Raw genomic sequence first — 16248 nt, 5'->3', positions numbered from 1 at the left:
GATGGCTGCTCCGTGCTCCACAGCGGCTCTTCCTCCAGCTCTCAGTCCCGGTTTTGCGGTGGTCTGCTCTTTCCTGGAGCGCTACGGGACTGCTTTGGATCTGCCCGAGCTAACGTTCCCCCAGCTGGAGCGATACTTACAGGAGACATCAGCAGGTAAGCTGTGGGCAAGACTGGGTTTGTTTTTATTTAGACAGAATCCCCATCTTTGCCCATCAGTGGGTTCGAACACTTAAAGTTTGGCTTGCCTGGTCCTTGTTGCCTATTAAGGGATAAACAGCTTGTGTGATATTAATGCGGAGTGATAGGAATAGTTTCCCTTAGGGCTTTGAAGTGGCCTGTGGGTGGATGCTTTAAAAACGAGTTTTGAAAAAGTCAGGTGTTATTATTTTCCACCCTTTGGGACTCGTGGAAAAATCACCGTTAAAGATTAATTTAAGAAAACCATGGCGATCAGAATTGCCTTACGCTCGGCTAATGGTGTTACAATATCATCAAACGCAGTAATATGGAGCGACACTTGTGTTTTGTTTGATAAATCGTGATACATTTACATTTAAATTATCAACAGCGACCGTGCTGTTATCGTACACTGCGCATGCGTAGGCCGCTGTCAAACTTCCGACGCTATATTGTAATATTATAATAATGCAATATTCTTTACGCCCCGCCCTCTTTTTGAGATGTGTTAATTCTGTTTATTTTCGTGCACATGAATGTCATATATGTATAAACATGGATGTCACATATGAATGAGTTTGTACGTGTCTCGTGCAGATCCTCCTAATGTTGTCATTTAGGAAAATTCCGTATGAAAGCATCACTTGAGAATTGTTTATTGGTTTTCGTTCTCTGACGTAGCTGACAGCTGATTGGGCTTTTAGTGAGTGTAAAACAGGGGTCATTTATAGTGAATTTCTTCAGAAATGTCTCACTCTTATAGGAAGTATAAATAAAGTATTAATGTTTATTTATTTTATAAATAAAGATGAATATTGCATTACATTTGTTATAAAAGTATTGAAGATGATGCACCATGTTCTCATGTTCACCATCTAATTTATTATTATATTTGACTTATTTTAATGTTTTGTTGTGTAATTGAACTTGTATTGTGCAGAGCCTTCCACCACTGGATGCTACTTTTGGATGCTTGTAAATTTTTGTATGTCAATAAAGAACAAATATAGCAAAACATTGACATATTTTTTAAATATCTTTATTTAAATGAAAAGATTAAATATGGAAAAATAATGCTACAGAAATAAATAGCCACATACAGAAGGCTTAGGGACTGATGTATTGAATAAGTTAAATCTTTTAACTTTTTCTATGTATGTCTTCGCACCCTAAAGTCATATATATTTTTTTGTACAATTCAGTTCCTCGACCTTTGATTGAGCTCCATATTAAATTACTGCGCAAGATTGGCAAGACAGTCACACAAGACAAATGGGAGAAATATCTTGTTAAGGTGAGTGTTTTAGTTTTAAATCACATTAAAGCAAATGCCAGTGCATAAGTTTAATGTAATCGTGTTGACACAGGTGTGTCAGGAATTCAACAGCACCTGGGCTTGGGAACTGGAGAGGAAAAGCTATGGAGAAATGACCATTGAGTGTAAAACTGGTATCCTAAAGGTCAGTATTTCCCAGCAGACCCACAAACAATCTTTCAGCTTGAACCTAGTTTCTACCAATTTATCCAAGTTTATTGTTGAATGTAAACATTAGTCTTTGCATAGTTCTGAGCTCTGATTAGCTATACTAAATACTGTAATGTAACTACTGTGTAACTACAATTTACCACACCACTGTCATGTAAGTACAAGCTTGTTTTATAACAGTAATAGAGTTTATGAATGATAGATTGCTTCAGTACACAGTATTAAGTTACATATGATTGAAATCATAATGCATTCTATATTGTGTTAACAGTACTTGTGCGAGTGCCAGTTTGATGACAATCTAAGGTTTAAGACATTAATCAATGATGAAGACCCAGATAAGATGCGTCTACAGCCAATCGGTAGAGACAAGGAAGGCCTTTTGTACTGGTTCCAATTAGACCAAGATCAGAATGTGCGTGTTTATTCTGAGGAACAAGATGACTTGGATGGATCCTCTTGGAGATGCATTGCCAGGTGAGCAAACAGTAGGGAGAAGATCTGATTTGTAGATTTGTAGATGTTCCCCCTAAGGATCATGGGTAGTGTAGTTCTTCAACAGAAATGACTGTGGGGAATTGATTTGACAAAATGATGGGGGAGGAAACTTAGGGAGAAACAATAATTCTTATGTATTAAATTATTTACACATATTAAGAGTCAAATTAAAATATGAGAACATCAAATCATAAGTCATTTTGAGTGTGATCAATAACAATGACCTTTAATGTTTACATCGTGAAGCAAAGGTTCTGAAGAAGTTTGTAGTGTTTTTTTGAGCAATTCATTTTGACTTAAAACAGGACTAGAAATGACCTTGCAGACACACTTGAACAGCTTAAAGCCAAGATGGACCCAGTTGTTACTGACCAAGAGATGATGCAAGATGGTCCCACCTGCCCAAATACGGATGCAGAAGGTATTAAAGGTAAAACTCTATGAAAAGTCACTTTAACACTCCAACTTAGGGCTGCGTTGTAATGGTGTCATCAAATAGATTCTTATAAAAATTCTAATCAAGATAATATTTTTTAGGTGAGCATGAGGACATAAAGAACTGTGTATCAGGACAAAGGGACTCAAATAAAAGTACCATCCTTTCCAAGGAGAGTGATTTAATTCCCCAAAACATTAAAAAAGAAACATCAACAGATCCTGTTAATCAAGAAGACAAGGATGAAGTTGAGTTCAAAGGTGTCAAAATGTCCAAGCATAAATTGGAGCAGACCCCAGTCATAGACAACAGGGTCAGTACGATCAAAACCCTTGTCAAACAAGAACCAAAAGATAGTCCCAGAGCATGGAATGCCATTTCAGTCGTCATGGCTCCTGCTTCCATCAAACTGGAACCTCCAATGAAAGAAGAGGCTTGTGAAGACAAGAAAGAGACAACGTTTGAGAACACACCGAGAACTATAAAGAGCGATCAACAGGCTAAAATACCACTGAAGAAGAGAGAGTTGAAAAGGAGTGGGGGATATGACATCAACAATCACTACGACAACATCAGTCACGACAACAACAACCTTAACAGCAATGGTAGCATCAGCACAGGTGGTATAATTGTACGCAATCCCGCTGTTTTACTAGTGAAGGAACAGCACACCAAAAGTAAATTCCCAACTGAGAGGGAAGAAGGTCCAGTGGCCACCATTGCTGTCCCAGGGACAGAATTTCCTCAAGACTTCAGCATCAACCCAACTTGTGGGAAGCATTCACCAGTTGATCCATGCAAACAGACAGTGCAAGAACAATACATAGGTGTTGGGGTGATTAAGGGACCCATTGAGCGAAAGAAGCCTTTGACTGAAACTGGTAATAGTCCAGTAAAGGACATAAATGGTCGTCATGGAAATGGGAATGTCTTGAATCCTGATGCTGGGCACACAGATGTCAGACATTCCGTCCTTGTTGGGAAAACATTGATTAAGGCAGACAATGATGCTCTTCCTTGTAGTATCCCAGATGATTTATTGTCCAAAGACATTAGCAAAATGGGCCAAGCTCTGTCTGGAAAAGCATCAAATGCTGTTGAGCAAGAGTCTCATTCGATTGAAGAGCTACACAAAACTACATTTGAGGCAAAGGTTGGGGAAAAAGATAATGAAGAAGATGTGGTCAAACTAAAAAATTGCAAGGTGAAAGCTCTTTTAACCAGAGGAAAATCTGATATTGTAGGTAAGGACGAAAGCCAAGACAATTTTCTGAGAAGCCAGAGAAAAAAAAGGTTGGAAAAGACCAAATCCAAGCTACAACCGAGAGAAGACAGACCCAAGAAAGAACCATCGCCTAGTATTATTAAGGTTTTGGATGAGAATGGAGGAGAAGGTGAAAAGTCTGGACAGAGTGATGATGAGGTATCTTCAGAGCTTCAGAAGGAAGGAATTAGACTGAAGATTAAGATCCCACTTCATAGACGAACTCCTGAACTCCAGTACAAAGGTGTTGAGGAGTCAGAAACCAGGAACAGGCGATCCCCAAGGAGATCTGCTAGAATCTGCAAACCCTGCCCCAAAGAGGCTAATATTCAGGGCAGAAAACAAACAACATCCTCTGCGGCAAAGGACGAAGAAGAACACATAGAAGACGAAGAAGTAAGAGTCCAGCCCAAGAAAGAGATTCACAAAACAGTGGACATGGAAGGACAGACTTCGAAGTCTTTGAAGGTAACATGAAAGCTTTTTATATCCAGTTTAGGAATTTGACAGAATAAGTGCATTTCCACCATCTCGCCAAATGATTCTGAACACCGTGAATAATAGTTCCAGTCACATTTCCACAAGATCAGTGTTTGGTATGGTATGATTAGCGAACAGTGTTAAACCATTGTTGGTTGAACAGCTTTAGCGGTGTGGCGAACCACAATTGGTCACTTGCTCAGTCATTCCATTCTAATCCTGATTTCGCAGCAGAAACCATAACTGTGTTAACGAGCCCGGATCAGTACGAAACGGCACAGCTCAGTAACAAGAACTGTCTGCGCGATGGCAGAAAAGTGGCTAAAGTTTATGTTGATATGGATTTTTGACTCTTTCAGGCCAGACGGCGACACAAGCGGACTCGTTGGTCAAAACTTCGGACAAAAAATTGCAAATCCAAAGGAGCTCTGGAGGAGGAAGTGGGTGATGACAAAGCTGAAAATGATGAAGACAACAATTCAGAGAACGCAGACAATAAAAGTGAGACAGACTCTGACCAACCGAATGAGCTTCTACCTGAAGATGCTTGTAAACACTGTGGTCTCGCCAATCACCCAGAACTGGTATGTTGCAGGAGATATGTACTCTTTTCATCAGCTCTAAATAATACTTTATTATTAGAATACTTTTAAACTAATAAAAGTGGATTCATATTTTGCTCTACCTGTGTGTTTTTTCTCTCTCACAGATTCTTCTTTGTGATCTGTGTGACAGTGGGTATCACACTGCCTGTTTGAGACCTCCACTAATGATCATTCCTGATGGAGAATGGTTCTGTCCTCCCTGCCAGCATGTAACGCATTAAATCTTTACTTTGCAAATGCCTGTGTGTGTTTATGTGTGGAATCTATTGATGAAGTATACATTCTTGTCATTTGTAGAAGCTTCTCTGTGAGCGGTTAGAAGAACAGCTTCAGAATCTGGACTCTGCTCTGAAGAAGAAAGAGCGTGCTGAACGAAGGTGTAAATACAAACACAAACACATTATGATGCTTCTCACCCATGTACCTTAATTCCCATGAATCAGCATAAAGCAATCTTGTGATTTAGGATTTTCGGTGTCCCTCTCTCTCACTCTGTCTTTCTCTTTTTTGTCTCTCTCTCTCTCTCTCTCTCTCTCTTTCTCACTCTCTTTCTCTCTCAGGCGTGAGCGGTTAGTGTATGTGGGCATTAGTGTGGAGAACATTATACCCACCCCTGTAAGTATGCAGCAATACTATACTATACTATACTATACTATACTATACAGTGTGGTTTTATACAACACTAGTATACAGTGTGGTACTACACAACAATATACTATAGGATACAGTTCGGTACTATAGTATACTGTATACAGTGCAGAACAATACAAAAATATACTATACAGTACGGTACTATACAACACTGTGCTATATCATACAATGTATACTACACTATGATATGATCTTATATCATACTGTACTATACCATACTATATGGTAAAGTACTGTACTTTACTAAACTATTCTATGCTATTCTATACAGTGTGGTACTATGCTATACTATACTAAACTATACTATACAGTGTGAATCTATTTAACACTACTATACAGTGCGGTACTATACAACAATAGGGCCTTTCCCACTGGCGGTACTAAAGGCCATTTTAGGTACTTTTTCCTGGGTCTAGTGCTTTTCGTTGCTTTCGCACCGATGGAACTGTAGTTCCTCTAAGCCATTTTAGGGGACATTTAGCACCTACTCCGGGGTAGATACTTTTGGGGCGTATAGGAACTGTGGGACTGTGGGAGGTGCTGCAGCCTGTGATTTTTCAAATACCTGCATTAAGAAAGGAAAGGAGCTCCACAGCCACCATTAGTAAACAAACTAGCTGCTAGTCTGCTACTCAGAGGATTGTTCTAATTTTACAATTATCTTAACAGAAATAACATTTAACAAAGTATCCAAAGATAATAACCCTTACACGTGTATGTGTGTGTGTGACTTCATCGGGAGACACTATTTGAGTTTTCATCGCATCTGTACTGTGTGACTATACAGAAAATAAATTGATTTCTGGATTACTACATCCACTTTTTCCTTGGATGATGGATATAAATAATCCGATGTTTATCGAGAATGGGTAATTGAACTATTATACACTAAACCGTCATTAAATGTAGTTTACTTTAAGTATTGCGTGCCTGTTACTGCATGGTTAACTTGCATCAGGACGTCTTTTTTTATTATTTTTTATTATTATTTTCTCCCAAATTTGGCATTCCCAATTCCCAATGCGCTCTAGGTCCTTGTGGTGGCATAGTGACTTGCCTCAATCCGGGTGGCGGAGGACGAATCTCTGTAGCCTCCGCGTCTGAGACCGTCAATACGTGCATTTTATCACGTGGCATGTTGAGCGCGCTACCAAGGAGACATAGTGCGCATGGAGGCTTCACACTATTCTACTCGGCATCCACGCACAACTCACTACAGGCCCCACCGAGAGCGAACCAAATTATGGTGACCACGAGGAGGTTACCCCATGTGACTCTACCCTCCCTAGCAACCGGACCAATTTGGTTGCTTAGGAGACCTGGCTGGAGTCACTCAGCTTGCACTGGATTCAAACTTGCGACTCCAGGTGTGGTAGTCAGCGTCTTTACTCGCTGAGCTACCCATGCCCCCAAGATGTCTTTTTAAGTCAGTTAGTGAGTATTTCAGTTCAGTAATTTATGCTGAGTCATAAAAGCCTTTATTGTAAAAGATTGCCTTGATAAATAGGTTTAAAACTGGAAAATGCTGCCTTCAGAGTCTGTATAAGGATGTATGAAGGTAGAATTAAATAAGGTGCTTTTTAAACTGTTCAAATAGTTACATTCATCCAAAAACACTTTTGTTTAAACCATTAACTGATAAGGCAGCTGCCTACATTTTCTGATACAGCCAAAGTTCGTATAAAACAGCCCTAAACAAACAAGTGTAGCTCCAATCCTGGCGTCCTCCGTTGGTGCTGTTGATTCTGTTGTTGCTATTGAAACTCGCATGCAAATAATGTCAGAAAAAAATTGTCGATACTAGATGACGTCACTACTGTGGTTCCTTTTATGAATGCGAATGCAACAGGGGAAAAGTCTCCTTGGGTGATCCGTTCCAAGTAAGAGTTCTCATCTAGAAAGTTATTGAGGGAAAAGTACCAGGACTGTAGATGGGAAAGGGCCTAATGTACTATAGTATAGAGTGTGGTATTATACAACACTATACTATAAAGTGTGGAACAATACAACAATATAATGTACTATACAGTGCTGTACTATTCTACAGTATACTATACTATTCAGTGCAGTAGTATGCAACACTATGCTGTGTTATTCTGTACTATTTCATACGATGAATACTATGCTTTTATATGAGCTAGGCTAATCTTTTATCATACTGTGCTATGCAATGCTGTACTATATCATACTATGTTATGACATACTATATGATAAAGTACTGTAATGTGCCATTCTATGCTATACAATACTATACTATACAGTGTGATACAGTGTCTATTATATACTGTACAGTGTGGTAATATATAACACTACAATACAGTGCGGTTCCATATAAGACTATACTATACAGTGCATTACTATAGTATACAGTATGGTACTATACAATATAATATACCATACAGTGCGGTACTGTACAACCATATACTAGTGTATACACTGCAGCATTATACAAATCTATACTATACAGTGCAGTACTATACTGTAGTATCCAGATCTATATGGTAAAGTACTGTACTGTAACATTCAATTATATACTATACTATAAAAAACTCCACCATACTGCACTGTGCTATGCTATACTATTCAGTGCAGTACTATACAACACTATGCTGTATTATTACAGTATATTATACTAATAATATTATGCAATTAAATACTAAGCCATATTATACTATCTTATATCATGCTATACTGAATTATGCTATTCTTATCAGTACCATAATATACTATGATATATCTAAATAATTGTTTGAGATAAATTACTTGTATAAAGATGATATGATGGGTTTAAAAAGGTGTTATTTTATTTCAATTTTGTGGCCTCTCATCATGGCAGGATGGGATTGAAGAGGAGGACCTGACAGAGAAGAAGAAAGATGCCAAAAAGCGCAAGAATCTGGAGAGACGATCAACCAGGATGAGAAAATCCATCAGTTACAGGTGATCAATATTTCAGAATTTCACTCTAAATGAAGAAATTAGTCTACTGAAATGAGCTACTAATTCTTGACTTTCTTATTACCATTTGCAAGGTTTGATGACTTTGATGAAGCCATTGATGAAGCGATAGAAGAAGATCTTCTAGAGATAGAAAGAGAAGGTTGCTGTCATAAGACTGGGTTTTATCATTTGTGACTTGTTGCTTGTTGGTTTGAATTCTCTGTGATGTGAATTCTGGTGATGTTTCTGCAGATGCTGGTCATGGTAAACGGGTGACATCTGTCATGGGTCAACAACAGAACACCGCGAGCCGCGAGATCCGGCGGCCTGTGAAACCTCTCGCCCCGCGCAAAAGGAAACGCCGGCGACTCAATGACCTGGACAGCGACAGTACGGTGGACGAGGAGGAGAGTGAGGATGACTTTCAGCTCAGTGACAGGTGTGTGCGTATGTGAATGAGAGATATAGTCATATTTTAGAATACTGGAGGTTCACATTTGAAGTTTTGGGATTCGCACAACGATCTATCAAGAACATGTCCAGGTCATAATTCCCCTGAAAATCAAAAGAAGGGAATAATGAATATTCCATTTCGACCATTTCGATTTTCAATGTGACATATTTTATGACAATTAAGAACATGTCCCCAAATTTTCATTACTGTAATGGCAATTTATATTTTAAAATAAATCTTTTTGGGATGAAATGTGACCTCGACGTGTTCTATAAAGGTTATGTGAGATTCACCCCTACTAAGTCAACAAAACAAGGCAACAGATGCACATAAATGAACATAGATTTCCATAGATGAAATGAAATGCCAGTGACAGCACATATTCTTTTCAGCATGGAGGAGGAAGATTTTGTGGTTTCGGGTGATGATGCGTCTGATGGTGCCGGCAGTGAAATGGGCAGCGGAGAGAGTGCCACTGATAATCAACGCACTTCCAGGAGAACTGGCAGAACCACACACACCCAGAGATCCAGGAGGAGCTCACGCAGACTTCACACTCAACGGAGAGGCCCCTCAGAGGAGGAGTTGTTTGATTCTGAGGAAGAAGAGGAGGAGGAGGAAATGGGTCGGTAGAACAATTTTTTTCACATTAATGAGAAATTACAGAATGAATGTTGGAATGAATGAATGCAAATCTTTGTTCCTTTCCTAACCCCTTTACAAATGTTTGTCACTCTCTTTTTAACCTGACAGAGACTGAGGGCTCAAATGAGTTTAGTGACAGTGATGTAGACACAAGCAGACGGCGACTGCGGCGAAATCACAATTCTCACGTCAACTATTATGAGACATCAGAATCTGACAGTTCACAGAAGGCGTCCAATCGGAAACACTCATCTCTGCCTCACCGCCGACGACTGTCCAGCTCCAACAGTGAAGGTCAGTCTCTCCATACCCTGCAAAGAAATCTTGTCTTGTTTTCCTGTAAAAAATATAGATACTGTATTAAGACTTGTTTACAAAGAATATATCTTGAATCAAGTTTATTTTACTTACCCCACTGGCAAATAGATACTAGTTTTAAGCATACACCTCACTATTTTATAGATATATGGACAAAAATATGCAAGATGAGTCCTTTTTGATTGTTCTGTTTTCCCAGAAAGATTTAACATTTTAAGTGTGTTTATTTAGTCAGTGTTTGGAAGTACGCTAGCATCTAGATGGCCTTAAAACAGATAGACATGAACTAAAAGCCACAAAACTCCACTTTTGATGTCATAGGGTCTTTAAAGGAATAGTTCACCCAAAAATTCTAATTCTCTCATCATCATTTACTCACCCTCATGCCATCCAAGATGGGTATGACTTTTGTTCTTCTGCTGAACACAAATGAAGATTTTTAGAAGAATATCTCAGCTCTGTTGGTCCATTCAATGCAAGTCAATGGTGACTAAAACTTTGAAGCTCCAAAAAGTCATAATTTTTATTTGTATAGCGCATTTCACAACACACATCATTTCAAAGCGGCTTTACAGGAAATCATGCTTTAACACAAATTGAAACTGTAATATCTATAAAGTACATCAAGCACATGAAGAGACTATAAAAGTAATTCATAAGTCTCCAGAGATTTAATCCATGTCTTCTGAAGCGATCTTATCAGTTTTGGGTGAGAACAGACCAAAACAGACCATGATTTCAAGCTTGATTACACGCTCCAGTGCTTAATGCATGCACAGAGTGCTAGATGGCTCTAGGAAGTGTAATCAAACTTTAAATCATGATCGCCAAGGAGACTGATGATGTCAATATTAATAGTAAAAAAGGAATTATAATTTTGGTCTGTCTTCTCTCCCAAAAACCGTTTGGATCGCTTCTGAAGACATGAATTAAACTACTGGATTTGTATGGATTGCTTTTATGCTGCCTTTATGTCCTTTTTGGAGCTTCAAAGTTCTTGTCACCATTCACTTGCATTGTATGGACTTAGAGAGCTGAAATATTCTTCTAAAAATCTTTGTTTGGATTCTGCAGAAGAAAGAAAGTAATCCACATCTGAGATGGCATGATTGTGAGTAAATGATGAGAGAATTTCCATTTTTTGGTGAACTATTCCTTTAAGTTCACTTGCATCTGAAATATGTAAACAATCCACTGATTTGCTTCCAGGGTCCATACTTTCTAAAGACTTTGAGCCAAAGGAAAGGAGAAAAAGAGGATTGAAATGCGAGTCAACAAGGCAAGACTCCAAACTGAGGCTCAAACCTCTGAAACAAAGCCAGCAGAGGAGCTCCAGTGAGGAGGAGGACTTTGAGGAAGCAGGAGAAACAGAGGAGGAGGAGGAGGAACGCGAACGGCCCCATCGGAAGAGGTCAAACCGCATAGAAACAGACGAAGAAGAGGTGGACGAGGTGCAAAGACAGCAGCCCAAGCGAGCAAAGATCTGCTCTAGGAGGCCCTCTAGAGGCCCGGAGGACACCAGTTGGAAGCACACAGCCAGAAACACTGCGGGGCCCCAAGTCCCCAACCGGCACAATGGCCTGGCTCCACGGAGGGCCGCACCTCAGAATGACGATGATGATGATGATGATGAGGATGAGGAACAGTTCACAGGAGACACGGACCTTGTTAACTTTGTTTTCGACAGTGAACAGTTGTCTTGATGTGCTCAATAGGTCAAACACGTTTATTTTCTCACCGCCTTCCTCATACAGGAATGTTCCATGTCAGTCACCGTAGTCTGCAGGTTTTTGGGTGTAGAGGACCAAATTAAAGGGGTAGATCACACAATTTAGTTTTTAATTCTGTCATCATTTACTCACCCTCATATTGTTCCAAACCTGTATGGCTTTCTTTCTTCTGTGGAACACAAAAGGAGAGAAGGTTAGCCTCAGTTATTGTTCAGTTTCATTTTATGAATCAAATAGAAAATGACTAGTATTTCCTTTTGTGTTCCAATGAAGAAAGAATGTTATATGGGATGGAACAACATGAGGGTGAGTAAATGATGATGGAATGATAAATTTTGGGGGGAACTATCCCTTTAAGCTTCCAAAGGAATGCCATAGTGTCCGTTTAGATGTTTAAATGCACTCCTTCACACCATACAGTCGCATGCATCCCCAGGTTTAGAACAGGGTCTCCTTAATACTACAGTAACCGCTCCTCGTAAAAGCACTTTGTAATTTACGGCCAGTAACATTGCATTTGAATAAAGAGGCTTCTATCATCCTGTAGAGAGACACTGGATGCTGCGGATTTGAAGCTTATATGTTACGCGCATTTCAAACTAGTGTCTTACAATTTTATGTTGTGTGTAAAAATGTTTTCTTGTCTGTTTTAAATGAAGGACATTTTTGATGTAGGGAAATTGGCGGTTTCGAAAGAGGTCAGATATTAATCCTGGATGCCGAACCTTGCTGTTTATCAGTGCATACATTCAATTAAAGGCATAGAGGAATAGTTAACTCAAAAAATGAATTTACTCACCCTGATGATGCTCCAAATCTGATGATTTGTCTCTTTTGGAGCTTGTTACCTCCTAGTCAGCATTCACGTACATTGTATTCCATGGAAGAAAGAAAATCATATGGGTTTGGAACAACATGAGGATGAGTAAATTACAGAATTTTCATTTTTGGTTGAATTATTCCTTTAAAATACAAACTATTTAGTAGACAAGACTATTTGACAAGCAAATATGGTAGGTGGCGAATTGGAAATGACCATAATTTTAAAGGTCTGTTTAGCTGCAAATAATTTTAAAGACTAATGTACTCTCTTTATTAAAATTATATTATATGTTATTAACAAATGTATATTGTTTACTTTTTAATTTTTTAAATTAGAACATTTCTGCACTTTGAAAGTAGATGTTGCTGAAGTTCTAGGACATTTAAAGAGACATCAGCATTCAGGCACATTTAAATCCCTTTAAGGTTGTTTGTTATGTAGGTTGCCTGTGTGATTCTTCAACTGAATGCACTTGCTGTTCAAGCCACTTTAATTGTGCTGTTTGGTACTGCACTCTTTTGAAAGCACTTACTATAGACTTGTTCTATAGTATTCTTTTATTCCAGACTGGTGTTCGACATGCTGGAATTTGTTTTATTTTTTATTTATTTTTTAATTAGAACACAATGAAACCATTCCAAAACAAATCCAATGCTAAAAAAAAAAAACACACACACACTCTCCAGGATAATTATGGCCTTTGCCATAAAAAAAATAAAATAAAAAAATGTCTCGAGTCGTTTACTTCTGGAACTCATTTTGCTTTTCTCCAGATGTATGTCTCCATATGCTTCTTCCAGAAAATAATCCACAAAACAGAAATAAACCTAATGTTCCTGTTTATGTTGCTGGCTTAATGTCTTTTAAAATATCTGAAATAGATTCAAGAAGCATTATTGGAATGGTTAAAATACTTACAGTCTCTCACAAAAGTGAGTACACCCCTCACATTTTTGTAAATATTTGATTATACCTTTTCATGTGACAACACTGAAGAAATGACACTTTGCTACAATGTAAAGTAGTGAGTGTACAGCTTGTATAACAGTGTAAATTTGCTGTCCCCTCAAAATAACTCAACACACAGCCATTGATGTCTAAACCGCTGGCAACAAAAGTGAGTACACCCCTAAGTGAAAATGTCCAAATTGGGCCCAATTGGCCATTTTCCCTCCCTGGTGTCATGTGACTCGTTATTGTTACAAGGTCTCAGGTGTGAATGGGGAGCAGGTGTGTTAAATTTGGTGTCATCGCTCTCACACTCCCTCAAACTGGTCACTGGTAGTTCAACATGGCACTTCATGGCAAATAACTCTCTGAGGGTCTGAAAAAAAGAATTGTTCCTCTACATAAAGATGGCCTCGGCTATAAGAAGATTGCCAAGACACTGAGCTGCAGCACGGTGGCCTAGACCATACAGCAGTTTAACAGGACAGGTTCCACTCAGAACAGGCCTCGCCATGGTCGACCAAAGAAGTTGAGTGCACGTGCTTAGCGTCATATCCAGAGGTTGTCTTTGGGAAATAGACGTATGAGTGCTGCCAGCATTGCTGCAGAGGTTGAAGGGGTGGGGGGTCAGCCTGTCAGTGCTCAGACCATACGCCGCACAATGCATCAAATTGGTCTGCATGGCTGTCGTCCCAGAAGGAAGCCTCTTCTAAAGATGATGCACAAGAAAGCCCACAAACAGTTTGCTGAAGACAAGCAGACTAAGGACATGGATTACTGGAACCATGTCCTGTGGTCTGATGAGACCAAGATTAATTTATTTGGTTCAGATGGTGTCAAGCGTGTGTGGCAGCAACCGGGTGAGGAGTACAAAGACAAGTGTGTGTTGCCTACAGTCAAGCCTGGTGATGGGAGTGTCATGTCTGGGGCTGCAGGGTGCTGCCGGTACTGGGGAGCTACAGTTCATTGAGGGAACCATGAATGCCAACATGTACTGTGACATACTGAAGCAGAGCATGAGCCACTCCCTTCGGAGACTGGGCTGCAGGGCAGTATTCCAGCATGATAACGACCCCAAACACACCTCCAAGACGACCACTGCCTTGCTAAAGAAGCTGAGGGTGAAGGTGATGGACTGGCCAAGCATGTCTCCAGACCAGCATCTGTGGGGCATCCTCAAATGGAAGGTGGAGGAGCACAAGGTCTCTAACATCCACCAGCTCCGTGATGTCATCATGGAGGAGTGGAAGAGGACTCCAGTGGCAACCTGTAAAGCTCTGGTGATCTCCATGCCCAAGAGGGTTAAAGCAGTGCTGGAAAATAATGGTGGCCACACAAAATATTGACACTTTGGCCCCAATTTGGACATTTTCACTTAGGAGTGTACTCACTTTTGTTGCCAGCGGTTTAGACATTAATGGCTGTGTGTTGAGTTATTTTGAGGGGACAGCAAAGAGAGACTCTAGAGACTCTGATGTACTAATCCTCTTGTTTAGTTGTACATCTGTCCTTCCACATCTCTTTCTGTCCTTGTTAGAGCCAGTTGTCCTTTGACTTTGAAGTCTGTAGTGTACACCTTTGTATGAAATCTTCAGTTTTTTTTAAATTTCAAGTATTGTATAGCCTTCATTCCTCAAAACAATGATTGACTGATGAGTTTCTAGAGAAAGCAGTTCCTTTTATTGCTATTTATGACCTAATATCAACCTTGAGACATGCCAGTCTATTGCATACTGTAGCAACTCAAAAACAAACACAAAGACAATGACAATGTTAACCAAATAGCTTTGAACTGTGTTTGATTTGAAGGCAATTGATTTTCTAGTACCAAATTAGCAATTTAGCATGATTACTCAAGGATAAGGTGTTGGAGCCATGACTACTGGACATGAGTGAATTAAACTTTGGTGAATTAAAGAACCAATTTTCTTCCGAAACAACCAAATCTGTACATTGTTCCAAACTTTTGGCCGCAAGAGTAAATCTAAATAAAGCATGAATATACACGCATCCAAACACATCACGTAGCTTGTGAGTTTGTACATGTAGTTGTGCAATATCTTCTCCAAGCCGGAGGAGGGCACCATGTTATTAGTCATGGCTTGAAACGTTCTCGCTCTACTCTTACGTCACATGCGCACGTTGCTCTGATACATAGAAATAAAAAAGCGATTAGAGTGGGGAGTACGGTTAAACAGTTTCTCAAAGTGGGCAGAGTTTAGCTGCCCGGATGTCGTCTCTAATTGGTCAGGTAATATTAGTAATAATAAACATTTATCTTGTTTTATCTCGTGATTGTGTATTTTCAATTCAATTGCTATTATTCTCTCGTTATTATAATTCAGGTGTAACTTTGTTTTATTTTAATTTTTTTATTAGCATATAGAACCAAACATAGCATAGCACATTAATATGTTATGCATATATTGATATTACAGTGTAACTGAAAATTATGTCATAATATTTTATACATGCTTTTGACCTTTTTTTAACAGTCTTAGAAGACACATAGCAGTCAAATTCAAAAGAAAACACCTTAATCACAGGGGATGAATTTATACATTTTTGCTTAAGTATATAACATTTTTCCATTAAAATAAAAAGGTTAACAATGAATACATCCTTTAATGTTAAACAGTTGTCAAATTTCACTAACTTAAAGATAAATTCTGCCAGTTCAACCCAAAATCTGTTGACAACTTTACAATCAATAAACAAATTAGTCAACAACTCTTTCTCACTTCTACTGAAGCAACATAAATCATCAATATCAGTATATCTTGAAATTAAA

General features: G+C 39.0%; 1 protein-coding gene across 2 annotated transcripts; it reads left to right on the top strand.

Moving 5' to 3' along the window:
* LOC127622700 (remodeling and spacing factor 1-like) lies at nt 1-13311 on the top strand. Of its 2 annotated transcripts, none has more exons than XM_052096744.1 (16): nt 1-155; nt 1382-1473; nt 1547-1639; nt 1937-2142; nt 2469-2584; nt 2701-4331; nt 4703-4927; nt 5053-5157; nt 5246-5325; nt 5509-5563; nt 8436-8539; nt 8632-8699; nt 8792-8978; nt 9386-9618; nt 9747-9932; nt 11166-13311. In XM_052096744.1, the coding sequence occupies exons 1-16, from the start codon at nt 2-4 to the stop codon at nt 11657-11659; spliced, it is 4029 nt and encodes a 1342-aa protein (XP_051952704.1). In that variant the 5' UTR covers nt 1; the 3' UTR covers nt 11660-13311. The 2 variants fall into 2 exon arrangements, with proteins under 2 accessions (XP_051952704.1, XP_051952703.1); XM_052096743.1 differs by having other exon boundaries at nt 2469-2593.
* The last annotated feature ends 2937 nt before the right edge of the window (nt 13312-16248 follow it).

The sequence above is a fragment of the Xyrauchen texanus genome, chromosome 29, assembly GCF_025860055.1.
Source record: "Xyrauchen texanus isolate HMW12.3.18 chromosome 29, RBS_HiC_50CHRs, whole genome shotgun sequence".
NCBI classification, from domain to species: domain Eukaryota; kingdom Metazoa; phylum Chordata; class Actinopteri; order Cypriniformes; family Catostomidae; genus Xyrauchen; species Xyrauchen texanus.
This window is presented reverse-complemented; position numbering and strand designations above follow the sequence as displayed.